The sequence below is a fragment of the Heloderma suspectum genome, chromosome Z (genome assembly GCF_057233095.1).
Source record: "Heloderma suspectum isolate Gila_16-S chromosome Z, 16-S_ref, whole genome shotgun sequence".
Taxonomy (NCBI): domain Eukaryota; kingdom Metazoa; phylum Chordata; class Lepidosauria; order Squamata; family Helodermatidae; genus Heloderma; species Heloderma suspectum.
Window position 1 is genome coordinate 18,429,260 of NC_139476.1, and position 27,902 is coordinate 18,457,161.

Genomic DNA, 27,902 nt, shown 5'->3' on the forward strand with positions numbered 1-27,902 from the left:
ATCAGCACGCGCACGCCGTGCATCTACAGAGGCTGACGGAGCTGCTCCAGAGAGGGTCTCAAAGGCGCTGGAAGCCCCTCCTAAATCCCCCCAGACTTACTGCGGCAAAGACAGGCCTTCTCCATGGGCCAGATGTAGGAGGGGCACTGCTCACAGGACTGCAGGATGTTCACCTGGTAGCTCACGAACACATGGCCGTGGAGCTCTTCAATCTGTGAATCGTTGCAGGAATACTGTAACACGTTATTTTCAAATATGTATTCAGAGCTAAGTCAGGACCTGCAAACGGAAGGGCTTGCCGGTATGCTCTGTTCAAGGGGCCCACACTGCCCTCCAGTTCTTCACAAACTGGGAACAGCATTAAGATTCCCAACTGAAGAGCTGCATAGAGCTGCCACTTCACCCCTCGCTGTAATTCCCTGCGCCTTTCCTTCCCAATTCCTCTCTTGCAGGTACTGCAGAACATTTCAAGTTGGTCACAAAAAACATTTCCCCACAATTCTTGCCTTTCCTGCAAGTTCCACCAAATATGTACAAAACCCAATAGTTTGGCCTTTGCATCTCCAGCGCCTTATGGCGCATTGCCATGCAGGGCCACCCAAGACGGACAGGTCATAGAAGAGAGTTCTGACAAAATGTGGTCCACTGGAGAAGGAAATGGCAACCCACTCCAGTATTCTTGCCCAGAAAACCCCATGGAACGTATCACAAGGCTAAAGGAAGGCCTGGCGTGCTATGGTCCATGGGGTCATGGAGAGTCGGACACGACTGAACGACAACAACAAAAGTGCTATTGTGTTCTGTTATCTGTGCTGTTGTATTTTAACCTGAATGGGCCTTATGACTGTAACAAAGAGATGACTGCTACTAACAAAAGCAATTACTGCTTTTAAATAAAGGGTTTCTTGCTCTTGGGAAGGGGAGGGAGGAGAGGAATGGTCACTTTGGCTTCCACAACCCAAAAATGACAGATGAGGAGAGCTGCGACTCTGGCTGCATGAAGCAGCCCGCTCCACAAAACATACCATAACATCTCTCCTTTCTCTCTCTGCCCTCCAGCAAGGTCTTTTCGGGGGGGATGGCTCCTACAACTGGTGAGAACAAGTCTCACCCTGAATTTGACAACTGGCAGAACACCGATCGCCACGTGGTTACTCACCACACGCTCCTGTTTCCGCTTCTTCTTTTGTGCCTTGCTTTGCTATTGGGGGAGTACAAAAAAAATGGGCATGTTTTAATGGCACATTTTTGTCTCTTTTTCTCCTCTGGCTGCGCTCAAAAGCATTCACAGAACATAACCCTTTTCCCCTATGGGTGTCAAGCAGTGACCTCTGATGGGACAGGATGCAGGCACTTTGCATCCAGGGGCAAAATACTGCTTGGCATGGAGAGCAACTTGTGTCAATGGCAATCTTGAATCCATCATTAAAAATTTCCCTTATTTTATTTATTGTATTTTTATCCCGCTCCTCAGCCAAAAAAGGCTCCCAGAGCAGCTTACCATCAATGAACAAAGAAGACAGTCCCTGCCCGCAGGTTTACAATCTAAAAAAACCCCATGACACACAAGGAAAAGGCAATGGGGAGGGAAGGGGGAGAAAAAAGAATTAGGTAGGGCTGAACAATACTGGCCCTGGCTGGCTCCCACCTAGCTTTCTAACTGCCTGTCAGCCCCATATAAACTCTCCCTGGGTCAGGTCACGAGGAACAGCTGTGCTGGATCAGACCAAAGGCTTCTCTAGTCCAGCATTCTGTTCCCACAGTGGCCGGCCCAATGCCTCCAAGAAGCTCATAAGCAGGACAGGAGTGCAACAACGTCCTGCTGCCCATGTTCCCCAGCAACTGGTATACTGGAGGCAGCATAGAGCCATCCTGACTAGTAGAACTTTACTGCTCCTGTCCCTCCTCCTCTTTGGCTTCTGTTGTCTGTTCTTTGCTTTCTTCCAATTATACCTGAAAGGCTGCCACAGGGAGGAAGGCCAGGACCTCTTCTCGATCATTCCAGAATGCAGGATGCAGTATAATGGGCTCAAGTTACAGGAAGCCAGATTCCGGCTGAACACCAGGAAAAACGTCCTGACTGTTCGAGCAATACGATAATGGAACGAATTACCTAGGGAGGTGGTGGGCTCTCCCACACTGGAGGCATTGAAGATGAGGCTGGACAGCCACTTGTCAAGGATGCTCTGACCTGGATTCCTGCATTGAGCAGGGGGTTGGACTTGATGGTCTTGTAGGCCCCTTCCAACCCCACTATTCTATGATTCTACAGGCAACAGTTTCTGATGACTCGGCCCCATAACCACCGCATCCTAGAAACTGGGGACTGGAGAAGCCCCTTCCAACCTGGTGCTGTTTGAGGACTCCAAACCCAGTGGGTTCCAGATACCCTGAGAATAACCTCAAAACAAACCCAGGCACCTTCTCCCAGGAAGCATGCTATGGACCCTGGTGCTGAATTTGGGACCAAAATGGGGCGAAGGGCTCCGGTTTGGTGAAGAAAGGATCACATGGACACAGCTGCCTTTCCCAAGCAATCCAAGGGGGAAACCGCGCCCCGCCCACATCAAAACTCTCCGTGAAAAAGGAATCCAAGATCCCAGATCGGCCCTGCAAGGTCTGGGGTGGGGTGGGGTGGGGGTGGAATGGCAAACCTTGGGCAGCTCTGGCTCTTCCTTCTTTGTGTAACTGCGAGCAAATTCATCCAGAAGGGACTGGAAGAGATTCAAGACCAGCTTCACATCCTTCTCTTCTCTCTGTCTGGCCATGTTGACCACGAGGAGCTGGTAGTTCTCCATCAGGTCTCGGTAGCCGACGTGGATCTGCCCATTCTGTGAAGAGACGGCAAAACGTCTGAAGGTTCCAGGTTAGGGACATGCAGAACACACATGCGACAACAGCGTGGATGAGGGCACGGCCCCTCCTCTATGTCCCAGTGCGCTCAAGGACAACTGTCACAGACCAGCTTCAGGTAACCAAGAGGAAGACAAGTGGGCTGCTCCACAGTCAGGGAACCTTCTGCACCTCCACTCTGGGAACTCAGCCGAACCGTGATGGTTTTCTGAAGTATGGTCCAACTGGCAGTAAATTCCGGGCAGAAAAGTACTTTTAATCCCTCTCCCATAATACGAGAACCCGAGGTCATCCCATGAAACTGAATAGTGGGAGATTCAGGACAGCCCAAAGGAAGTCCTCCTTCACCCTGCGCATAAAGTAGGGAACTCACTACCACAAGATATAATAGTGGCCACCAACTTGGTCATCACTTTAAAAGGGGACTGGAGCAATTCATGGAGGAAGAGAAGGCTATCAATGCTACTAGTCCTGATGGCTGGAGTACTGGAGGCAGCATGCCTATGTACACCAGTTGCTGGGGAACATAGGCGGGAGGGTGCTGTTGCACTTGAGTTCTGCTTGTGGGCTTCCCATTGGGGCATCTGGTTGGCCACTGTGTGAACAGAATGCTGGACTAGATAGGCTTTGGGTCTGATCTGGTACGGCTCTTCTTAGGTTCTTACACACTTTGCACAACTTGTAATGAATTTATTAAATTCATCATCTCATGATGTGAAGATGGCCCCTGCTTGGACAGCTTCGAAAGAGGGTTAGACGTATTCATAGAGGACAGGGAGGAGGTTAGAACAATGAGCCATGAAAACTAAACTGGATCTCCCAATTCAAAGGCAGTTTCCAGGGGGCAAACAGAGGGAGAGGTCTGTTGACCCCATGATCTTCTTGTGGGCTTCCCAGTGGGACATCTGGTTGGCCACTATAAGAAACAGGATCCTTGCCTCAAATGAACCTTGGATCTGATCCACCAGGGATCAGACTTCAAACTCTTGTATTTTTAAGAGTTTGAAGTCTGGAAAACGGGCGGCATTAAAGACGGTAGCTGAACGCTAAGCAATTCAGCAACTGTTCTCTTTTTTGCTGCTATAACGGAATTTCAGTGAAGGTGGCATTCAGTCTTTTCATTCCTTTCTCACCACTACAAAAGCTTCTCATACTGGATGGCCTAGCTATTGAAGACACTGTCTTACCTATCACAGGCATCAACTATTTATTTATTTATTTTAGGGTGCAATCCTATGCATGTTTAGATAGAAAAACAGGCCTAGAACTCCCAGCATTCCCCAGACAGAAGTTGTAGGACTTTTTTTCTACTTAAACATGCACCCTTAATCAATGTATATACTACTTATCTCTAGGCAGTACAGATATCTCTGCCCTCTCCTGGTCCCACTGAACTTCTTAAGAGTCCTTGCATCCCCAACTCTAGTTATCCTATTGGCTATTTCCAGTAGCAAGATGTTCCTCAAGCTCACTGGTTTCATAACCAGTTTTGTTTTCATTAGCTTAGTGCTCCCCCAGTCAGAAGTACAAGCTGCTTACAGGGGCAGAATACATGGTTTTGATGTTTCCGCGGAACTTCTCGGTAGCTTCAAAGAACAAGCATTCGATAGCCGACTTCTGGGAATGAAGATCATTTATCTGGGGGGAGAAAAAGCAGCAAGACAGAGTTGGCACCAGTGTCGTAAAGGCGGGGGGATGTGCTGCAACCTCCTTCTTAAAAAAGGACCATGTGACTACTTCTTCCCCCCTCTTCCAAGTCTGAAGTGACCATCCCGCTACCAGATTAAATTACGTGAATAAGGGTGCGATCCATTAGCATTAGGACTGCAAAGGTTTCCTTGTTTTTAGTTCAGTTTGCTCATGTGACATGACATTTATCCCCATGGAGGGGGCATCAATCCACATAGCACAGGGCTGTCTGCTTTCCCCCTTTCCTTTTGTGAAGCAGTTTTGAAGCTCACATGTTGCTCTGAACAGGCCTTGCTGTCAGGACGCACTTAGCAAGGATTGGCAGTCTCTGTTGACTGGACTACGTTCTCGCGTGTCTTGGAATAACCCCAAAAGGCTAACTAAAATGGAATAGCCAGCTGATCACGCTGTGTCATTTCTTTTGGCTTCCACCTAATTGTTCCTCTGCCCCGGCTGCCTTCTCTCACCTTGTTCAGGAGGAATTCATCCAAGTATTTCAGCTCATTGGCATTTGCGATCTCCCTCGGGAAAGGTGCCCGCCATTTCTCGAGCGCGGTCTTGGCTTTGCTGATCTTGATAGTGCGGGTCCTCTTGGCCTTGCCCATTTCTTTTGCTGGGTGCTCCTCCGCCAGAGGCCGGTTTGGAGGCCCAGAAGGAGCTGGGGGGGGGGGGAGATATAGGATCAATGGTTGCCCCTGCTTTTCAGCCATAAATGCACTCAGTTGGCCTTAGGCAAAATCACTAAAACAGATGTACATGCTTTTGACTGCCATCTTCATCGGGATAGGGACCCTTTTTACGTCAAGGGTGGCATTCCCTCAGGTGATACCTCTTGGGAGGCTGCAGAACCCTGACTGGGTCCCGGAGGTGGTGGTGGGCCACTTCTCCCCGCTCCTTTTCTCCCCCCCTCTTTCTCCCCTTCCCTGGTTCAGCAACCAGGCTTAGAAAAAAAAGCTGCATTTGCCCGAATGGAAGTTGTTTTTGGAAGCTGAATTGCAGCTGTACAGACAACGCTCATGCAAGAACAGAAGGTTGACGGCCAAGGAAGACAACCCTTCCTTCCTTGCTTCGTCTCTCCGGCAGTCTCTCCACTAACATATCCAGCGTGTGGACAGCCTCACCTTCGGCTGCCTTCTGCACCATCACTGTCTCCATTGGAAGCACACACGAGAAGAGCGGGAAGATGTCGCCCTCCTCCGATGCATCTGAACCCCCCTCCTTGAGGTTCTTCTTGTCTGGTTTCTTCCCCAGAAGTCTCCGCAAGGGACTCTTGAAGGCGGATCTGCCAAGAGAAAGCAGGTGGCCAAGTGAGCCACATTTTCTTTAGGCAGAAGCAAAAGGAGCCTCGTTTTTAAGTTAAAAAGCTGCAAAGGTTTTTTAAAAAGGGAAATTTAAAAAATAACTGTTTTTCAAAATACGTTTTAACGTCTAAAAGTTTTTTAAAGTGTTTGTAAAAAGTAAACAATGAACAACATTTTAAGGGTGTTAAAAATATTTTACCTGTCCTTTCCAATCTGTAAAACTTTTTAAAGTATCTTGTTTAAAAATTTAACATTTGAAGTTTTAAAACCATTTGATATGTTTTTAAAAAATTAAGAATACACTTTTCACAAAAAAAAGTTTTATCTTTAAAAGGTTTTAAAATATATATTTTTTTAAATCTGATTTTGGTTTCTTGTTCTCCCAGATTTGTCCCTGGGCAGAGTGGGAGTGGGGGTGTTATGAAAAGCAGGCCTGACTCAGGCTGGGAGGTGGAGGCACTGCTGTACTGAGAGGCCGAGTGTCCTGTGGCAAGCCTTGCGGTTAGTCCCTTCCTTACACGGGTGAGTAGCTCTCAAGCCAAGGGGCTGGGCGGCAGCCAAACAGAGCCTGGAAGAGCTAACAGGACGAGAGCGCGTGTCCCCGTACGGAGGGGATCCCAGAACAGGCCTTCTTCGGTTGCTTCAGCCACATTTCACCGATTGCCCTGAATAACCTCTACCGGTGCCCTCAGCGTTCTTTTCTGCGGCATCGCTTAGCACACGTACTTGGCATCCACTTGCTGGCCAGCCGCATCGAGGGCAGCAGGCGGCTCCCCGGACTTTCTTGGCGTGAGCTGTTTCTTGTTATTCCCATCACCGTCTGCTGCGTCTGGAGACTGCTGCAGGACACAGAGAAATGCAAACTGTTCAAGCTCGGTGTGAGAAGGAGGCCATTTTACAGCAATTTCACTGCAAGGGCTTCTTTCCTGAAAGCCCCAGAGGGGGGCAGGGGAGCATTTCTGAAGCACAAGAACATACGCTGCCCAAGGACCTTTGCAGCAGGGATGGGCAACCTCTGGTCTGTGGCCAAACTCTTACGTCCGATGGCTGATCAAGCAAGGACAGTTTCTCTGCTCCACACGGCACAGAGACTTTTAAAAAGCCTGAGTGCAGAGGGGGAAGGGCGGTGGCTGCTGGGGAGGGAAGGGCTGACCCTCCTGTTCCCGACAGTGCAACCCCCCTTGAAAGTTTGCCCCTCCTCTGCTGCCACCCAGCTTTTAAAGGGAGGGGAGGCACGACAGCGCAATTGCACCGGGGGCCACGTCTTGGAAGTGAAGCAGCCCTGCTTACTTTTCGATGTGGTGCCAGCCAAGGCAGACACGTGGCCCCCGACAGTCCTGTCCGGAACCAATTTGGCCATTGGGCCAAAACAGGGTCCCCAGCCCTCCTTTAGTGTAGGTGCTCCACCACCGAGCCACAGGCTCAAGCTATTTGTTCTCCCTGCCCAATACTCTCTCCTCCGACTGGTGGCAACTATCTGCATGGCCTGGAGGCCGGGAGGGGCCTGTCCCCAGCGTTACTCTATGCAACCCGCACCCTTTTGCATGCAAAGCCTGGGCTCCACCGCTGGGCTACAGCTCTGGACCACTGTCCTCTAGTAGTCTGTGCCGTGGCACTGCAGGAAACGTTTGGCCCCCTCGCCACCCTTTGTTTGAAGTGAGCGAACAGAGTTCTCCGGCACGCTCCCCTCTGGCTTGTGCTCACGTCACATTCCTCCAAGTAATAGCGGCCACATAAGGGGTAGATCCAGCTCAACAGCAACTGTACCTGGCTTGCGGAGGCAGAAAGCACGAGGCTGGGGATGTCGTCCAAGGAAAAAGCTGTCTCTTTCTTTCTGCAAGGGGAGGGAGAAAAGGCGGTTCAAGACAGAGCCCCAGGCCTTCAGAATGGGAAGGACGGGCACTGCAGTTCGAGCCTCTGGAAGGCGCCACACTGGCGAGGCTGCTCCAGAGCAAGGCTGCGGAGACAGAAACAAGCCCAAGGCTACTGGAGGGCATTACCGGAATGATGGCTGCCTGGAGAGCTAGGAAGACCCACTGATTGCCCCCAGCTGTGTTTTGAGGAGGGGAGGAACTGCTTCTGGTTCTTCCTTCGCAACCCACCTCTCGACATACGGAGGCTGCGAGCCAGAGGTGGCTGCTGAAGGACAGGGCCAAGAGGCGCCACCGGTGCGAAAGCTGTTCAGCTAAGCCAGCTTTCCCCGAGACAGCGCCTGCCAAGTGTTTTCAACTCCCACTCCCGTCATCCCCGGCCAGCGTGCCTAATGGCTGGGCGCTGTTGCCCAAAACATCTGGAGGGTGCCAGGTTTGGAAGGCTGGGCTAAGCCAAGCGCAACTCTCGAAGACACCATTCTAACAAGTCAGGGTTTTAAAAACCGCATTAGGTCTAGAAAACCTCCTTGGGCAATTTTGGTTTGTTCTATGAAATGCTGTGGAGGGAATAAACGGCGTTCTTTGACGCAAGCCACTCTGGGCATCTTCCTGGATGGCAGAGTGGAACAGGAATCAAACCAATCCATTCTAAAAAGGCATACAAGACATGACACCCCTCACTCCTCGCGCTTTTACCCTTCTCTCGCGACCTGTGGGACCTCGCTCGGGCTCAGCTCCGTGTGTGTGTGTGTGTGTGTGTGCTTGCTTGCCTTGCGTGGGTGGCGCTACGCGCACAGTGAGCACCGGCCGCAGACTCACGCATGGCGCCAGGAGGGGCTGGCCCAAGCTGCACGGGGTACTGGAAGTGGGGCCCCAATGCACGCAAGCACCCGCCCCGCCCTTCCCAACCCTCCTCTCCTATAACCCCCCAGCGAAGGGACGGCGGGGGGGGGGGGAGAGTGCTCACGTCAAGTGCGGGGGTGGAGACTGGGCCGGCTGGGCAGGCTCTTCCAGGGACTGGGTGCTCTGCCCACCGCCAACCTGCTCCCTCTTCCCTTTCCAGCGCTCGCGCTTATCCCGCAGCCTGCCTGGGTCGTCCTGGTACCGCTGGATAGTGAAGGACGGGGGGCTGCCCAGGTCCTTCTGCGCCCCCGGCTTGCTCTTGTGGGAGTGGCTCCGGAAACTCTGGCTGGCAGCCAGGTGGCTTGGGAGGCTCAGGGCCAGCTCTGAAGGCCTCTCGGGATACGTGAAGCTTTGGCTGCCTCGGATCTTGGAGCTCTCCAGTCTCCCCTGTCCACTGGCGCCCTCTGGAGCACCCCTGTCGTCCTGCTTCAGCCCTGGGGACAGGGCGGGGGCCACAGTGCCGCTCTCCGAAGGAGGAGGCTCACAGTCGCCAGTCCCTTGCCCCCACCCTTCCTCTGCACTTTGGGGAAACAGTTCTGGAAGGGCAGCCATGTCCTCCTCCACAGACAGCTCCGTCCCTGGGCTCTCCTCCACGGGCACCACAGGAAGCCGCCCGTCTTCCCCGCTGGGGGCTCCCGGCTGCCTCTCAAAGGCAAAGGCAACGTGCTTGTTTTGCAGCTCATTGTGCTTCACCCCCCTCTGCCGGCGTGATTCACGCTTCTCCCGGCTGCTGCTCTTCTGGGCGGGGAGAGGAGTCTGCTCCCCCACTTGCTCGCTTGCAGCCCCGTCCTGGTCCTCCACCGTCAGCCCGGGCGTTTCATCTGGCAGCACCTCCAGTTCTGCACCCGCCTGGCCCACGATGGGTTCCTCTGGCTGGCTCGGCCCGTCCTCCTGCTGAAGAGCTTGCTGGAGTTCTTCCTCTCGCTTTTTATCTGCGATCATTTGATGAAACCTAGATTAAGGGGTGGGGGGGGGAGGACAGCAGTCAGATGTTCAGGGAGGGCTGCAGAGCCAAAAGAGGACACTCCAAGGAGGACAGGCAGGATCTCCCTCTCCCACGCAACACGTACACCTCGGAGCAGTGGCGTAGTGGTCCATCTGGAAGTGCAGGCGGTCACCATGGCAGTCCCCATAGCCCCCCCAAGAAGAGTAAACAAATTCAGGCAGTGGTGTGGGTCCATGTTAAAAACATCACTTCAGTTTTTATCTCCCCCCGGAGCAGGTCTTTGGTCGAGTGAATGGGTCTCTGGCCAAGCCACCCTAAAATGCTTAGCATCACAACAGCGAACAACATATTATTGAGGAATTGATGCATTTCCCCCCCAGCAACTGTGAGAGTTGTAGCTCAGCTCAGAGGGAACAGGAAAGTCTGAGGGGGCCGGCAAGGGACATCAGCGTCCCTGCTAATGAAAAAGTCCCGGGGCTTCAACCCTGCGAGCCCTGGCGCCACTGCAGCCCAGAACTGGAAGGCTGCACCAAAGTAGACTTCCAAGCCCTGGATCCTGCACACACCCCCCCCCCCCCCCGCACACACACATCTCTTACTCCACAGTGGGAAGCAGCATGCTGGACTAGATGGATCTCTGCTCTGTTCCAGCAGAGCTCTTACTATGCTTGATCTCTTTAACTGAGACACGGAGGGAGGGGGGGAGGGAGAGCACCTTGCCTTCCTCACCTGTTACGCTGGAGGTGCCCTCGGACCAGAGCCTGAAGGAGGCAAACCTTTCCCCTCTGCTGCCGAAAAGACCTCCGCTCCCTGTACCCGCGCCACACCGACTGGATGTAGATGGCAGCGTTCTCTCTTTCCAGTGCCCTCCGGACACGGTACGAACGCCAGCAGGCCTGCAGCCAAGAAAGCAGTTCAGAAGCAGTCCACAGTAGACCTCGGGAGCAGGGGAAGGAAACAGCAAGCTGCCGGGCCCTGTACCTGCAAGGTGAGGGCGGCCTGCCGGGTCCGGAGGAAGCGCCTCCTCTCCAGCACCATCCTCAGCCAGCTCTGGAGGACAACGATCTTCCGGATGACTTCTTTGTGCAGGGTGTCCTGGAGAATCTGCCGTACGGCCTCCTTCATGAACACCTGCAGGGCAGGAACAACACCTGGTGTCACGGAAAAGGATAAAACCAGCCTCTTCCATTTTGTCCACTTGGGCACTGAAATCAGTAAATAAGGCTAATGAATGTTGTAGCGCTGGGGGGCTGGAAAACGGCAGGGCGGGCACAGACATGGAGTTGTTCTTGATAAGAAAAAGAGGACAGGGCCCTGCTCTGGGGAGCATATCTTCCAAAACAGGGGTGCAAAAAGTGGCTGCAGCCACCTCCCACACCTCAGCATCTGCCACAGCCAAAAAAACTGGTGCCATTCAAAAAAAGGGGATGGGGGGAAGGACACTCTAGCAACTGGGATCTATGGTTCTCGCCATAGAACACTTGTTCCTAGCGCATCCCAGAACTTCCTAGGGAACCGTGCTTCAAGGCTCCTGCCTGCTTCTGAGGACACTCCGGAGACACTCTGGGAATGGGGTTTCTATGGCAGGAACCATAGGGCCCTGTTCCTAGAGCCTGGAAGCGGTTTCCTCCCTAAAAGGTCCCGGGAACAGCCAGCATTTCCTCCTCAAAGCAGTGATGGGCCAAGAAGCGACTGGGTTGGGGACCAGGCTGCAGACCTTCTCCCTCCGCCAGCAACCCCACACCACACCCCGTACGACCGCGCACAGGTGCAGCAGTGCTGGATCCAGGTTCGGAGCACCCTTGGGCAATCTCCTTCCCCCTTCAGTTGATTTTATCTATTATATTCTTACTCTGCCCAATAACCACAGTTCTCAGTGAGCCCACCTTCTCACCAGCTGCTTTGCTCTTCAGCCTTTTCCTCGCCGCTGCTGCCACGTGCTTGCTTGACAGGCAGACAGCCCGGGAGCAAGCAGGCCATGGCATCTCCTGCTGCTCCTCCTCACCACCTCCGTGGTCCAGGCCACAGCGAGAGGCCGGCGAACAAGCAGTTGCAAGGGGGACGAGGAAGAGCACCTGCAGGGGCTCTGGCCAGTGGGCCCCTGCTGGGGTGCGAGCCCTCGGCAGATGCCTGCCCATGCGGACCCTTGATATGCAGCCCCCGCCACCCCAGCAGACACAGGGCCAACCAGGTTGTGCACTCCTCATCTAAAATGGGACACAGGGGAAAGGCCCAGATCAAGGAGAGGGAAATGGAGGCAGCAGCAGCCAAGGGAAGAATTTATTTCAGTGACACAGGCTTCATTCTAAGCAGGGCATGGGGATTTCGACGGGATGTGCCAAAGGAGGGAGCTGAAGGAAGCAAACGGTTGCATCAGGCTGATGTTCCAAGAGGCAGGAAGGGGGATCAGGTAGTGTTGTTTGGGGGAGGAGGAAATCTTCGGGCAGCTGAGGCTGGTGGAACTGGAAGTGCGATGGGCACAGGTGGGGATGATCCGGGGGGATGTAAGAGCAAAAGGATGAGGGGAGGAGGCCAGACCCTGGAGGGCCCTTGAAGGCCAGGCCAAGGAGTTTGTGCTGGATCCAGGAGCACCCAGGAAGCCAGTGGAGGCATCTAAGGCAGGGCATCACCACGATCAGGGTCACAGACAAGACCACAGCACAACAAACATGCATGCACTTTCTAGCAGAGGGAGAAGAACATCTCCTTTGATGTCGAGACAGCCCTCCCAACCTGGGGCCTCGCAGAGGTGTTGGGCTGCAATTCTCATCATGACAGCTTCGGCTATGGGGCGGTACAGAAATGTAATAACTAAAACCATGATGGGAGTTGTAGTCCAGCGCCTGTGGAGGGCACCAGATTGGGAGAAGCCAGAGTCAAGGCTGGGGCGCATGGAGGGCCGGCTTTCAGGGTTGTTTAAACAGACCTTGGTCTTCCCCGTTTGGTAGCTGTTCGTGTCCAGCCGAAGTTTGGCCAGCAGGGCAGAGATCTCCTCCTTGGAGGCCTTGGCGTCCTTGGGCAGCAGCACTTGGAACTGGTCTATGAAAGCCTGGGGAGGCAAGGCATGGGGAGAAGCAGACTTAGCAGAGTGCCTGGGAGCCTGGAGGCAGTCTGGAGCTTGGCCCTACCCTGTCTCCGGCGCTCCGGGAAGATGCGTGGGGTTTGGGTCACAAGACCGGCTCAGCGCTGCCGATGGGCAACCCTCCCGGCACTGAGCTGGAGGGACGAGTCTGACCTCCACTTAGGCAGCTTCCTATGTTCATCCGCATCTTCTTATGAGCCAGGCTTCAGATCCCCAAAAGCCCAACACGCCTTTGGCTCTTCAGCCATCAAGCAGATGGCAATTATGGCAGGGGGAGGGGAGATAGCGGGACTGGCTGTTTCCAGGGTTCCCAGCCAAGTAGTCCCACAAATCATAGCAGAGGAGAGACTTGGCCAGGGTCTGGGGGCAGCTGAAGGGTTCTTTTTGGCCAACCCAGCAAGCCTTCTCCCTGGCCCGGGGATGTGTGTGTGTGTGCGCATGCAAGGGAGAAGGCATGGTGGCCAGAGTCCAATGGTACCTGGAAGTTAAATTTGGCACTGTAGCCAGACTGCCGGATTCTGACGGTCTCCAGCATCCCTGTGTATCTCAACTGTTGGAGCACGAGCCGTTCATCAAAGAGCAGCTCTCTCTGAAAGGGAAAACAGCATAGAATCAAAGCGCGGGCCTTTTGTGACTTTCCCCTTCCCAGCTCCAGAACAGAAATCCTACTCCCCGGAGAAGAGCGACGGAGGTCACCACCACACGCTATCCAGCACGCTTGTCAAATTAAGCCCCAGCCTGGTGAATGGAAGGAGCATTCCTCTTCTTCATTAGGGCTGTGACATTTAGTCAATAAACAATCAGCAGATTTTTAAAATGTTTTGGTTAAGGAAGCGGCCCTGGTTAACTGGACAGTACAGTCTTCCCCAACCTGGTGCCCTCCACAGGTTTTGGATTACAATTCCCAGTGCTCCTGACAACTGGCTGAGGCTGACGGGAGTTGAAGTCGAAAACATTAGAGGGGCCTGGGTTGGGGACAGCTGGGACAGAACCTCGTTAAAATGTTTGTGCATCATCTAAAAACCAAGAAAGCTTTTTTCCCTTCAGAGATGTTGTGTTAAGCCTATCCACATCGATGCAGATTTGAGCAACTCGTTAATCAATTATAACCAGGACTGACCGAGGCTTCTTCAATCAGCTGAAGCCAGAGTTAAGCTTCACATCACTGCGCGCTTCGTTTGCTTCTCACCTGACTTAAGGCAGACGCGAAGATTTGGGGCTTCTTCCATGTGTGCGTTCGTGCCTGTTACCTCTTTTTCCAAAGCCAAAGGCAGGCGAAGAATCCGGATGTGCATGCAGGCTCACGTGCAACCCTCATAGTGGCCCGCACACTCACTGTTCTTAAGGCGACAGTCCTGCACACAAAGGTGAGGCTGGAGGGCAACACCCCGAAGCCAAACCTACCTTCTCGGAGTTGGAGCGGATGCAGCGGATAAAGAAGGGCTCAGCTTTCCCCAGGGTCTCCAGCAGCTTGTTGAGGGAGGTCTGCAATGATCCACACAGCAAGGAGGCGTCAGGCACTGAGCTCTCATGGGACAGTTGACCCCATTCGACAGGCAGGACCCTTTGTGAAGGTCCGAGAGCCGAGGAGGTGGAAGTTTTAGGGCGTAGAAGCATGGTCACATTGCGCCAGGTGTGGGATAATATTCCAAGCAACTGCCGCAATGTTCAGCCTGTGCATCAAACAGTCTCCTGTCAGCAGCCCGGCCCCACAAGCTCCTGAGGGCTTAAGAGGAGGCCTCCAACACACTGTCTCTGTGGATGTGAAGGAACCACACCGAGCTTCCAGGCTCAAGTCAGGGGGTTGCTCTGACTGTCAGGGAATGGAAAGGTTTGGGACCAGCAGCTCTCAGGAACCACATCCCTCCTCCATGAGCCTGCCCCTCAGCTTTGTTGTATTTCAGAGGCCCTCCTTTGGATCCCACTGCAGTCTCAGCTGGGGTGGACAGGTATGCAGAAGTGGCCTTCCTGGTTGTAGCCCCCAAGGTGTGCAATGGCCTCCTGAACAGGGTATGCCCGCCTCCTCACTGCTTTATTTTAACGGGTCTTGGAAGACCTCTGGGCCTGCCCAGTTGGATTCCCCGCTCCATCTACAGCTCTGTGGAAAGGGTTCCAGGGGAGAGACGGGGAAGGAGATGAACTGGCTCCTGTTCCAGCTGGACTTCCCCTGCCCCCAGGGTTATCTTCCACCAACTGCCCTGTGGGACGGAGCCTGACAATTTAAAAAAGCAAATGGTATTATTTATTGCAATATTATTATTTTGATGTTACCAGGCCGCCTTGGTAGTATTTGTATCCTCAAAGGCAGCATATAAATAACAGCAAAAAATAAATACAGAAAATGTAAAGATCTTAAGTGTTGTGTATCTGCTGCTGCTTTAAACTGCTAATAGGCCTTCCTTGTTAATTTGTGTCTATTTGGGGTGTTTATTTTTACAGTTTTATGTAAGCCACCCTGCCTACCATAAAGAAGAATGCGTGATTTAACAGTATGTATGTATGTATGTATTTTCATTTTTAAACTGCCCAATAGCCAAAGCTCTCTGGGAGGTTCACAAAAAAATCACAAAAATGCCTGGGAAAATAAAAAGGTCTACACCTGGCGCCGGAAGGAATACAGTAGAGGTGCCAGGAGAACCTCACTAGGGAGCTCATTCCACAGACAGGGTGCCACAGCAGAAAAGGCCCTCCTCCTAGTAGCCACCCGCCTCACTTCCTTTGGCAGGGGTTCATGAAGAAGGGCCGCTGAGGACGATCTTAATGTCTTAATGCAGGCACATATGGGAGGAAGTGATCCCAAGCTGCTGGCCCAAGCTGTTCAGGGCTTTGAATGTTCAAGCTGTTCAGCCCTTTGAATCAGGCCCGGAAAGAGACCAGCAGCCAGTGCAGCTGGAAAAGTACTGGCATAATAGAAGCTCATTGGCCAGTCCCTGTTAGCAATCTATTTTGGACCAGCTGACGTTTCTGGACTGTTTTCAAAGGCAGCCCCATGTATAATGCATTGCAGTAATCCAGACGAGAAGTGATCAGAGCATGGATAACTGTAGCTAGGCTATCTCTGCCCAGGTAAGGGCGTAGTTGATATGCCAGCCTAAGCTGATAAAAAGTGCTCCGTGCCACTGAGTTCACCTGTGCCTCGAGTGACAGTTCTGGGTCCAAGAGCACCCCAAACTACGACAGTGATCCTTTAGGGGGAGTGCAACCCCCTCCAGAGTAGGGAGCACTCAAAAGGCACACGTGGAGGAGAAAAGATTTCCCCCTCAGATCTGGCTCCTCTCGGCCAGGTGCTCTCTTACCTGGAACTGAGCGCTGATGCTGGGCGGCTTCTTCTTCTTGTGCAAATGCAGGAGGGATTTCGTGGTCCGGTCGTGCAACGTCATGCTCACAATGAGCTTCAGGGACTTGGAGTCCAGCAAATTCTACAGCCAAGAGGATTGCCCCCGTTACAAGCCACATCCCCGTGGAGGCAGCCAAAATGATCCTAGCACAGAAATCATGTCACAAGGTGGGGCTGGCGAACCAAACAAGAGGATTTTGTTTGCGCCACTCACTGCTTTTTGCAGCTGTTTTGTCACCAGCAGCGGGGATGGGGGCAGATGGGAAATTATGGAGAAGAGTCAAATGCTGTATACTCTGACAACCAGCAGTCCTCTTCCATGCCCCTCCTTTCCAGACACTTTTGTCTGCCTGCGTCTTCTTCAGCCATATCATAGGACTAGGAACCTTTATTTGGTTTAAATGTAGGTCGGGATTTGTAGGTGACTGAGCTCTGCTTAGCAGGCCTCGAAAGCTTGCCCAGTGTGGTTGAGGATGTACACAACACATACATAAGAATCCTTCCGCATTTCTAGGTTGTCTGCATTTTGTGCATACCAGGGGGTGTTGAATGTTTGGTCCGTGGGCAAATGCAGCCCACCTGGGTTCCCCAGATGCCCCCACCCACTTCCCCTGGCCCCACCCCTTTCCCCAATCACCAATCATTTGGTAGTTCCCCAGCTTTTGTGCAGCCCCCCCCCTGGTTCTAAAAGGTTGAAATGCCTCTCCTAAGACTGAGTTACTGGCAGGAAGAGTTTGAAGCTAAAATATTGTGGCATTTTTGCTCTGTCCCTGCCGATCATTGGAACGCTGCCCCCAAGGTCTCCAAAACTGAAAGCGGACACCCCAGGTGTCACACTCACCCACACTCACACTGCACAAAGTTTTGAGGTCTGGTTGAGCAGAATCCTCATACTGTATACCCATAAATGTATACTCACATTTCTCAGGACATACAAAGAAAAGAAAACCAACACAAACATATCTGCCCACCCCCTAAAATATTTGTTCTTTAAAAATGAAAACAAAACCCAGTATATCTCAGAACGGATTCTGAAGCTTACCTTTGGGATGACCTGCTTTTGCTTTGTACCTCTGCTCTTCCTGTTGAAATACGAAAAGTTATTGGAGAGATAAAAATGCCGGCAGGTTTCAATTTTGTTAGTTCAGCGAAGCACGTCTTGCAAATTAGGTCAAGCAAAGCAGCCAAGAACAAGGTGATGGATCAGTGGTTCTAAATGTGTGGTGGGAGTGAGCAGTGGCAGGGTGAGGGGTTTGCTAAAGCAGGTGGAACATGATGTTTCAACTGAACTAATCCTGTGTTGCCAACTCCTGCGATTTTGTCAGGCATTTTTTTCTGCTTTGCTTTAAGCCCCAAGTCTTAAAAAATAAGTCAGGATGTGAAACTTTTAAAGAAATAAACACACGTGCGCAGCCATGAGCTGGGCTTGCACTGTGATGACAGCAGCAGGATTCCATCTTCGTCCAGACCTTCAGGTTCTAAAACTAAAAAAGACGTGTGTTCTTGAAAACCAGCCTTCTCCCCAGATATTATTTGGGATGAGAGGTGGACTGACGGACATTGGGGCAGCAGTGTCATGGAGCCAGGGCTCGCAGGGACGCAGTGCTGGTGCTTTTTCCTCTGCAGGGACACTGACATCCCCTGCCACCCCCCTTGAGAGTGCAAAGTATTTTGGGGTAGCTTGGAACAGAATGAGCAGCTCAGACCCAATGGCTTTATACATGAAATGCTCCTAGTGAGGAGTACTGCTGGAACTGGTTCATTGAGATGGATCCACATAGCTGCCTACATTTTTGGACCCTCCAGGGGGGCATAGCCATGGAGACTGCCGCGATGAGCACCTGCACTTCAAAACGTACCCCTACACTGCTGCACCAGGGGTTGCCTATCCCGCCACCTTGTTAGGCACAGCAAAATACGCAGCGGCTTCATCCGAAGCGACTGGCCTACACTTAAAGCCACGCAGGAACCACATGGGCACCGTTTGTTTCTTCTGCCATGCACGTCATGAGGGCCCCACGCCTCTGAGGGAAGCGTCAGGGCTGCTTCTATGAAGAGGTTTTGCAGAGTAGAATGGTTTTGCATGCGGAAGGTCCCAGGATTAATCTCTGGCGTCTTCTGCTTGAAAAGATGCTTGGGTAGCAAAACTAGGAAAGACCTGCCCATCTCCCCCTCCCGCTCTTCCCAACAGACCTCTCTGCCCCCCTCCCTCCCTCTCCCCCTTCCTAAGGCCTAGGACAGCTCCCGCCAGTCCAAGGAGACAAGACTAGGCTAGAAGAGCCGAAGGCCTGACTCTCAGGACAAGGCAGCTTCCTAAGTTCCCGTATGCAGGTCTTCACAAATCCATCATGAACAGGCTACCTGGCAGGAACCTGTTCATTTGAGCTGTGTTTTGAAGCACAGAAAGAACATTCAGGTCTAACTGCCAGTTGCCCTGGGACTGCAGGCCTGAGGACTGAAGGCTGCTGGGTGAACGTGTGTGTGTGTGTGTGTGTGTGTGTGTGTGTGTGGAGTGAGAGAGAGACTGAGAGTGTGTGAGAATGAGTGAGAGGTGGGGGTTGTATTTTTTGTATTGAGAGAGAGAGAGAGAGAGAGAGAGAGAGAGAGAGAGAGAGAGAGTTAGAGAGTGGGTGTGAGTGAGTGAGACTGAGAGAGAGATGGGGTTTTTTGTATTACAACCTGTAATATTCTCCTTGAGAATAATTTGATTCAAAGCTGGGTTGTAAATCTCCAAAATAAACAAACGAGAAGGTAAGAAACCGGAGGGAGTCCTACTGCTTCTTCCCCTCTGCAGTAGAAAAGAGAGGACCCCTCCCTCTCTCCCAAGCCCTCCTCCTCTGCCAGCGTCATAGGGCTCTGAGAGATGCCGGGAGGGATTCTCTCCCACTTGCATCAAAGTCTGGAGACAGAGGAAAGGCAGCTCTCTCCTGCTGCTCAAAAGAGCTTCCTACTGTTCTTCACCTTTTGTAAAATGCAGCTCAAGTGAGCAAAAAAGCCACTGTACGTGTGCTGGGGGGCACGGGGTTGGTGGTGACCACAAACAGCTGGCTGGGAAGCCAAGTCAGCATTTCTAGACCCTCCCACCTCTGCAAGGACACAGCATTCGCAGCAAGCTAAAAAACGCAGGCTTTTATGTACCCGTTGAGAAAATCCACCACCACTTCTCTGCATAAAAAGTAAATCCAAATCCTGGAAGGATGAGCCCTCAGAGTCACCACTGGCACACCACGCAAGCTGAAGAAGATGTTTGCAAATGTTTGGCTTAGCGCTGCATAACCCATTCTGCTCTGTACAATCGTGCAAGGTGAGAGAAGCCGAGCTCTCCCCCTCCCACTCCCCACAAACTCACAGGAAGTGGCAACGGGGCTGCTGGAACCGGCTGAGCGACTGCAGGAGCTTGCGGGGATCTTCACCCTGCCAGGGCAGTCCCTTTATACTCCTGATTATTTGCTCATGCAAGTCCCTAAGACGTGGTGGAAACACACCCAACACAAGACAGGCAAGACAGAGACGGATGGATGGACAGACACGAGACAGCCAGGAAAGAGAACCACCAGGAATTAAACAGAGGAGTCCCAACATCATTGTCTCACATGCTCTACAGTCAACAAAAAAGAGGCTTTCCCTGGGCTGACCTTGACTTCAACATGTACATTTCAGGTGCAAAACCGGGACGGGGCTTGGCTTCTGCCGCAATAATGAATGCCCTGAATTTGTAGTTTTGGGGATAGAAGGTGGGGTGGGATGTGGGAGAGACTGCCCCACACATTTGGGAGACTTCTCCTAAGCCATGCACTTTTGGAGACTGGTGAAGGATCTTACCAACGCTCGCTCCTACTCACAAGGACGTCCCACAAATCAGACACTATGCCAAAGGATGGGGTGGAGCGGGGTGGGGAGAACCGACTGGCCTTGACGTAAAAGTAATAGTAATAATAACTAGGCAATTTTTAAAATTTTTATTTATTTATTTATTTCATTTATATCCCACCTTTCTTCCATCATGGAACTCAAGAAGGCTACATGTATTTCCCAGGTGGTCTCCCCTCCAACCACTGACCAGACCCAAACCTGCTTAGCTTCAGCAAGGTGGCTGACTTATGTGCCTTCAGACCATGCCTGGGACTTATTCTTTTGGATTTATTCTTTTGGTATGGTATTTACAGATACATGTCATGATCCAGTGGCCCAAAGGTGCATGGATCCCTCTGCAAACAGGGGCAATGCCCTGGTATGTTCTCTGTGATGAAAACGCATTCAATACCCCTGAGTATGAAACCTAAAATGGATATTGTAGAGTTGGAAAAAGTGCAGAAAAGGACAACAAAAATGATGAAGGGGCTGGGGCAACTCCCCTATGAGGGAAGGTTACAACAGCTGGAATTGTTTAGCTTGGAAAAAAGGCACGTGAGGGGAGACCTGATAGAGGTGGACAAAATGATGCATGCTGTGAGGTGCACGTTTTCCTGCCTCTTCCATAATGCTGTAACCAAATGGTGTCATCCCATGAAGCTGAGTGGTGGGAGATTCAGAAGAGACAGAAGGAAGTCCTTCTTCATACAGCACGTAGTTAGACTGCGGAATTCACTTCCACAAGACATAGTGATGGCCACCAATTTGGATGGCTTTAAAAAGGGTTAAACAAGTTCCTAGAATCACAGAATAGTAGGGTTGGAAGGAGCCTACAAGACCATCAAGTCCAACCCCCTGCTCAATGCAGGAAGCCAAGTCCTAAAGGAGAAGGCTATCGATAGCTATTGGTCATTTTGTTGTATTTAATGTTATTTGTATTGTATGCTGCCTAGAGTGGCCGGGTAGACGGCCAGATGGGTGGCTAATAAATCAGACAGACAGACAGACAGTCAGTCAGTCAGTCCTGGTGGCTGCATGCTACCTCCAGTCTCGGAGGCAGTATGCCTATGTATACCAGTTGCTGGGGAACGTGGGCGGGAGGGTGCTGTTGCACTCTTGTCCTATTTGTGGGTTTCCCACAGGCAGCAGGCTGGGCCTAGATGGAACCTTGCTCTGATCCAGCATGGCTCTTCTTATGTTCTAGTCTTACTGATTGAAATCAGTAAGAAAAAAAGCTGACTTGAGTTTCCAGTTCTCGAATTCATATATTCCCTTAACAAGCATGTGTAACTAATTGGTTGTGACACCTGGAACATATCTCTTGGCTTGTAAATAACCAGAACCTTCATACTAGAAAGGCGAGCATAATCTAAGCCCTTTGGTCTTGAACCCCACATGATGCTTCCACAAAATATTTTATATCTTCTTAGGCCTGGGGGTGGGGAGCAATTGTGAAATGAAGGTTTCCATTTGAAACTCTCTTTCAAAGAATTGCTTGCATGGAGATTAAGTCCCGAACTTTCCGGAACCAAGGACTGAGAGTTACTGACATCAGTGTTTCTCCTTGAGATGGTAATTAAATGTTCAAGCTGTTTGGTCAATAGAATCTAAAAATAGTCAAAATGTGTACAATCATGGCACTTATGCTTATAGTATTGTTGACCGCAGAAGTCAGGCATTTTTGCCCATGGTAAGTTCTTGACAGAGAAAACTGTGCTTGACAGCCGCTCAGGATTCAGTTTTAAGAGGAAATGTATAGATTATAACGAAGTTCAGAATGTATTTTAAGGGACATTTAAAATGAGCGGTAGCTGTAACGTTTTCAATGTTAAGGTTTTTTTTTTCTTTGAAAAAGATGACTTTATCTAACCTGCTAAACTTCTCTCTGATAGCGTGAGGAGCTGAATTTTGGAAGTATTTGGAAACACCACCGCCAAGCCCCGCACCTGCCTTTTTTGGCAGGAGCTCCTCTGTTCCATGTTTAGCTCTCAAAGTCAGTCAGGGAAGAGCCTCGCCACGTGTCTGTCACCAGCCTCCCACCATGCACCATGCTTATGAAGAGCCTCGCCTCAGCACAAAAACACACACACACACCTTACCTTTGCCACCCTCCAGAGAGGCACAGGCCAAAAAGAAAAAGGAAAGGGGGGAAAAGACGACAACAGAAGCGTGAAAGGTCACTCCTGGGCAGAAGAATATTCTTGGTTCTCCTGAGATGCACAGGTGGGTCAATTGTTCTTTTGGCTTTTATAAGGTTCCCCCAAATTCCTCTAAACGGTTCATTGCTTTAGAGCAGCATTACAGATTTGCACTGCCAGGCTAACTTGGAACAAGGTTCCATGAGAATAGCCCAACTGTGAGCTCCAGTTATTTCAGGACTGAAGTTACAGTAGGAACTGGACTCTCCCCCATCCCTTGCCCCCCGGCCTGCCAGGGCTCTGGCCTGTCATGCTCAGAAGGTCTGTCTGCCCAGGACTGTGCCTCCCTGGCCACCGACGTCACACTCGTCCACCTCTCTCCACTTACTTCTTGCTTTCGTACGAAGCAATGATGTCTTCGAAAGCGTTTATATCAAAATCCTCAGAGCAATCAAATGAGAAATCAAGCACTGAGCAGCTGCAAAAAGGGGGACATGCAGAGATGCTAAATACACAAAGTAATACAGAAGCAAGCAGAGAGAGTGGCAGCAGGAGGGGAAGAGGCCCCGGTGCCCCGCCCCAGTCTTCGTCCTCTGCACTGACTGCCACCTACCAGGAGAAGAGGATTAAGAGCAGCCGGAGCTCTGGAGCGAACTGCCAGGAGGGAACATGCAGAAATCTGGGCAACAGGAGGAACAGGCTGTGTTTTCTTATGCCTCCAAGGCTCAGCCTCTTACTCAGCAATAGGGCTGCCACCTTTAATCCAGGGGAAGGGAACTTCTTTCAGCCCAGGGCCGAAATTAGTTTTGGAGAGGCTCTTGGAGGCCGCATTCCAGTGGCATGTGGGCCAAACGCAAAAGAGGGCAGGGCCGAAGGCAAAATGGGTGGGGTCAAAAATGCCAAGGTATTTCAGCTGAAATCGCTTACAACCAGTAACTACAACTTCAGAGAGACGTTTCAAGCTTTTAGAATGGGGGGAAATGGGGGGGGGGAGTGGGTATTGTCTTCTGGGGAATGCCTGGGGTACCCTGAAGGGTTAGATTGGGATCCCGAGCCTGAGGTTCCCCACTTCTGCTTTAAGTGCTTCAGCTATTGGGCGGTATAGAGATGAAATGAAATGAATGAATGAATGAATGAATGAATGAATCGGCCAGCTGGTTAAGTGAACCGGATTGGGATAGTGACTGGAACCGAAATTAGCTAGAGTGCGGACTATAACGCCCGTGCCACATTAGACAGAAAAAAGTGTGGCGGCTTACGCAGCACCAACCTGTAGCACCAGAGGTGCCCTGGGAGCTATGAGGCTTGCAGCTGCATACAAAACCAAAACCTTAAAGGGAAATGCTCGCCATCAAGCATGAGCTCTTTGAAATTATGGGGCAAACTTACAGAGAGAGGGTGGCGTCTCCTACTCAACCCTCTTCTCCAGAAGCAGGCGCCCACGTACCTGGAGTTATGATGCTCGAATGACCAAGAGGGCCAGAGGAGACCAACCCCCCATAACATTTGCAATGGCCTCCTTCGCTACAGAGTTTTAGTTTTAGCTATTGGTTAAAACTGGGGGGAATCAGGGCTGGGGCTTGTGGATTTCATTAAAGGCCTCCTCCTCCCCCTATAATCTGAGCACTGGCTGGGAGGAGAGGAAGAGAGAGAGCCCATGTGCGCCCAGAGTCTTTCAACACCGATGGCAACAAGTAGAGAATCCATTTATCTCTGCACAGACAGAGATTCTGTAGAAGCCAAGCTCATCTACACAAGAACCCGAAAGGTGGGGAAGGAAAGGAGAAGCAGGTGCCTGATCAGTACATACTGGCAAAGCTGCAAAGCTCGTTTCTGCAATGCAGGTAGCATGCAGACCTTGACAACAAGAGCCCTGAAGTGACTCAGGCAAAACTTTTATGATTTTTTTGGCCTGACCTCTCCTCTCAATGGACAATCTGTTTAGGTCTCCTCCCCCAGAAAAATGCTGCATTTTTCTTCTTCTTGCGGTTTTAATTGTTTTTAATTGTTGACCCATAGACAGAACTGTCTAGGAGCGATTGCAGGAAAGCGAAAAGCAGATTGGGCAGTGATGCAAGGCAACATCTCCTTTTCTTGTCTGAAGTGTCTGGAAAGACAGATACCCCCCGCCCCCAATAATAATAAAACCAAACGAAATGTGCCTCCTACCGATAAGTTCTCTCGATCGGTGTGTTGGCTTGCTGCAGTTCTCCAAGGGGAATCCTGGGTCCATGTCGTACCACCCCTGATGGGGAAGAGGGAAAAACAGAACTATGTTGGTACGAGATAGTTTTGTCAAGCTCGCCTCAGTGGCTTTGCCAGACAGGAAACTGAGGCTTGTCTGGTTACCTTTTGGCTTAATATCTGCTCTCAAAGAGAGCAGAGGTATCTCAAATGGCAAGAGGTATCTCAGAGCATCTTTTAAGCCTTATTTAAGTATTTCTGTACCACTCCTTCAAACCGATTCCAATGTGGCTTACAGCAATCAGAAGCACAACATTCACTTTAAAATACAATAGACAAGAAATATCGGCACACAGCAGCAGTATTCAAAACGCCTGAGCAGCTCAGACAGCTTTAGCTGGGTGCCTAAGAGATAAGAGTGTTAGTGCCCAAGTCTGCCTTTCTGTGGTCAAAGCTATCGCCATGATATGGCAAATAAGCCCTGGCCACTCAAGACACAATCCAACAACACTCCTAGAGAAGAAAGGATGTTTTTAAGCTTGTTGCAGCAAAACACAACCAGTCTCCAGGTGTGGCTGGGAAGGATCCTTCTCTGCCTGACACCCCCTCCCCCCACAAGAGCCGCTGCCAGTCCAGGTGAGACAATGCCGAGCAGGATGGACTCAGTCTGGCTCTGTACAAGGCAGCTTCCTCTGTACCAATCATGCTCTAGTGCCTTAAAGCTGATGCCACAACACATATGTATGTCTTCAAAGCGTCCTAAGATTCTTTGTTCCTTTTGAACTAGCCATGGGCTATCTGAAGTCCTGAGTTATCCTGCTTAGTGTCTTAAGACTCAGTCTGTGCACCCATCCCTAAAACTCCCCTTGCACCAACTGCCATGATTCCAGCAGGCTGTACAGAAGGAGATGAGAGGGGAAGTGCCCAGCTGGGGGACGACTTCATTTTTTCCTCTTCGCTCCCTGTTCCCTTGCGTACTGTGTAGATTGTAAGCCTGTGGACAAGGACTGCCTGGTTTTACTGAAGGCATGTAAGCTGCTCCAGGAACCCGTCTGGCTGAGGAGCGGGATAGAAATATTGTAAAATAAGCGAACTCCATGAGCAGGTTGTGTGAGATTTAGGAACGTCGGCAGCTGCCTCATACCCCGTCAGACCACTGGTCCATCTAGCCCAAGTAAGAGCTTTAAGCTACAATATGCAGGTACTTTGGCCCTGCTCATTGCTGGAATGTGGCTCTCAAAAGCTTCTCTGAAATGGAATCCCGCCTGCGGGCTGAACGAGGCTCTGCACCCCTGATCTAGCCAAATACAGCCTACTCTGAGTGGCAGCCACCTTCCAGGGTCGCAGGCAGGGAGAGGCCTCCTTTGTCATCCATTACCTCAGATCCTTTCAACTGGAGGCTGACCGGCTGACAGAAGGTGCTCCCCTCCCAAACTAGCGCCCCCGCTAGATTTCTGCCAAGGTTTCTCTTCACTCACGCTCACCCGCCGTTTTCTGTGCTCTCTGCCGACCGGCCTCCGCAAAGACCGCCATGGCTCGGATGGCTGCACGGAGCATGGCCCACCGGAAGACAGCCACCGGGTCCATGCCGATGAGCTCGCGCACGTAGGCGCTGTCGCTGCTGCGCAGCAAGGCAACGATGTCCGGCCGCATGTAATCCATGTTCTTCTCTCGGAAATCCTGTAAGGAAGGGAGGCCACGGAAGCCAAAGCACAACGCCGCGGTGAGAAGGACACACAGCAGCCTGCCCCATGAGCGTAGGATCGGGATGCTTCCCCTCCCCGCTGTAAGACTCGAATCTGGGGTCGCCCAGCAGAGGCAAGAGGGAGTGCTTAAGGAACTCCCCGCCACAAGATGTGATGACGGCACCTAGCTCACACGGCTTTTAAAAGGTCTGCCAACGGAGTCTACCAACGACCACCAGAACAGGGGCCGGTGCTGGTACCATGAACAGAAGTAGTGCACCTTTTCATGTCATTCATGTCCGGGGGGCGGGGGGAGGATAATTACCCTAAGCGACACAACTTCCCATGTTGCATGAACCCAGACAGGGTGGCTTGTTGCCGTGGTTAACAACCCACCCAGAACTCATGGGCTGTTGTAGCCTCTGTGACTTATTGACCCTGCCATGATCCTGCAAACTAGCTCTATATATTGCTTCCCATCATCATGAAAAGCGTTTGGGGCGGCTTGGTCTTGAATGGGAAATCACAGCCCATCCTTCTGACAAAAGACCTGCTCCTGGTAGAAATAAAAATGGCTAGAACTGGTTTGGTGATACGGATCTGCCTGGATTTGGGGACTCTCCTTGAGGGTGGGGCTACAGGGACAGTCACGCTGAGTGCCTGCACTGTAAAACTGACCACTGCCTTTGAGCCTCAGACACAGGGTGGGTGGGGGAGTTGTTGCCTTCATATCCTCCTTGCGGGCTTCCCGGAGGCAGGCAGGATGCGGACTAGATGAGCCTTAGCCTGACCCAGCCAGGCTCTTCTTACAGGCTCTTAGTCGCAACCAGAGCCTGCTGGTTCAACGCAAGCAAATCTGCGACCCCCTTTGCCGCTGGGACTCTCATCTTGTACCTTTATCTGGTATTTCACTTTGCCTGCAAAGTGCTGGATGATGAAAGCGGGTTCCAGGACGGGCGTCCCGATGAAGAACTTGTTGTCTTCATGCTGCTGCTTGAACTTGGCGAGAAGCGTCTGGCTGGTGGCGTGCGGAAAGCTGTGAGTGACAAAGGAGGGCGCCGAGGGCAGGAGAAGGTGAAGCCTTCCCCTCAGCCCAGAGCGGAGACTCAGAGGCCCAGGAGGGGCAGCAGCAGCCTTGCTACGGGGGGCACCCTGAGAGTTCCTAGGAGGGGGAGGCAGTTCACTTGAGCAGAGAAGATGGGCGGTACCCATTTTGCACCTCCTGACTCTCTCTCCAGTAACTTCACCAGTCTTTGCGCGACATTATTCTGGCTATGAATCCCAACTGTCCTGAGAATCTTTGGTGGACAGAGAGGCAGAGGTATAAATATTTTCGGGAAAGGAAAGAAACTACGCCATGACCAAATTCTACAACGAGGCTTCTGTCTATTCACCAGCATAAGAGATTCGGGGCACAATCCTATGCATGTTTGCACAGAAAAAAGTCCTACGCTCCCAGCGTGACTGACTAGGACTTTATTCGGTCTGAACATACACAGGGCTGTGCCGATACGTTCTATATCCAAGGCCTGTCAATGAAAGATGGATTCTATGCCCTTTGTTGAAATTAGGCAAATTTGCATTACTGCTCCTATTTTCATCAAATCATAGAAAAGTAGGGTTGGAAGGGGCCTACAAGGCCATCGAGTCCAACCCGCTGCTCAGTGCAGGAATCCAAGCCGAGCATCCCCGACAGATGGCTGTCCAGCCTCATCTTGAATGCCTCCAGTGTGGGAGAGCCCCCCGTCTCCCCAATGGAACAGTGGGTTCCATTGTTGCACTGCTCTAACAGTCAGGAAGTTTCTCCTGACACAGACCAGCTGAGCTTTGAGCACCATGCACGCGTCGTGTGTCCTGGAAACCTTTCAGCATCTCCATCTCCCTACACCAGCAAAGATGGCACTCTCAGCAAAGGGGCCTCTCGCCCTCCACTCCAGATAAAACAGTGTCAGGGAGCATGTGAACTGCCACATAAAGCCCCAATGCCAAGAATCCAGCCAAGAAGCAAGGCTGCAAAGCAGGAGCCACCAGCACGCCAGCCTCTCTTGGGGACTTCGGAGA

The 27,902-nt window shown here is 51.6% G+C and overlaps 1 protein-coding gene across 17 annotated transcripts in view; it reads right to left on the reverse strand.

The window, feature by feature from the left end:
* Window positions 1-27,902, reverse strand: part of MYO9B (myosin IXB) — an 88,634-nt gene that overhangs the window by 12,087 nt on the left and 48,645 nt on the right. For 4 of the 17 annotated variants that reach the window (XM_084825447.1, XM_084825430.1, XM_084825438.1 and 1 more), the window contains exons 12-32: window positions 26,736-26,877; window positions 25,635-25,836; window positions 24,142-24,217; window positions 22,361-22,450; window positions 19,332-19,445; window positions 17,025-17,064; window positions 15,942-16,064; window positions 14,050-14,130; window positions 13,124-13,234; window positions 12,490-12,612; window positions 10,545-10,694; window positions 10,293-10,459; window positions 8,682-9,569; window positions 7,611-7,677; window positions 6,570-6,682; window positions 5,664-5,824; window positions 5,010-5,200; window positions 4,393-4,491; window positions 2,655-2,831; window positions 1,160-1,201; window positions 101-212 (exon numbers count right to left, since the gene is read on the reverse strand). In XM_084825447.1, the coding sequence (XP_084681573.1) occupies window positions 101-212; window positions 1,160-1,201; window positions 2,655-2,831; window positions 4,393-4,491; window positions 5,010-5,200; window positions 5,664-5,824; window positions 6,570-6,682; window positions 7,611-7,677; window positions 8,682-9,569; window positions 10,293-10,459; window positions 10,545-10,694; window positions 12,490-12,612; window positions 13,124-13,234; window positions 14,050-14,130; window positions 15,942-16,064; window positions 17,025-17,064; window positions 19,332-19,445; window positions 22,361-22,450; window positions 24,142-24,217; window positions 25,635-25,836; window positions 26,736-26,877 (3,269 nt within the window). The remainder of the gene's footprint in view (window positions 1-100; window positions 213-1,159; window positions 1,202-2,654; window positions 2,832-4,392; window positions 4,492-5,009; window positions 5,201-5,663; window positions 5,825-6,569; window positions 6,683-7,610; window positions 7,678-8,681; window positions 9,570-10,292; window positions 10,460-10,544; window positions 10,695-12,489; window positions 12,613-13,123; window positions 13,235-14,049; window positions 14,131-15,941; window positions 16,065-17,024; window positions 17,065-19,331; window positions 19,446-22,360; window positions 22,451-24,141; window positions 24,218-25,634; window positions 25,837-26,735; window positions 26,878-27,902) is intronic. The other 13 variants (XM_084825437.1, XM_084825434.1, XM_084825445.1 and 10 more) reach the window with 7 other exon arrangements.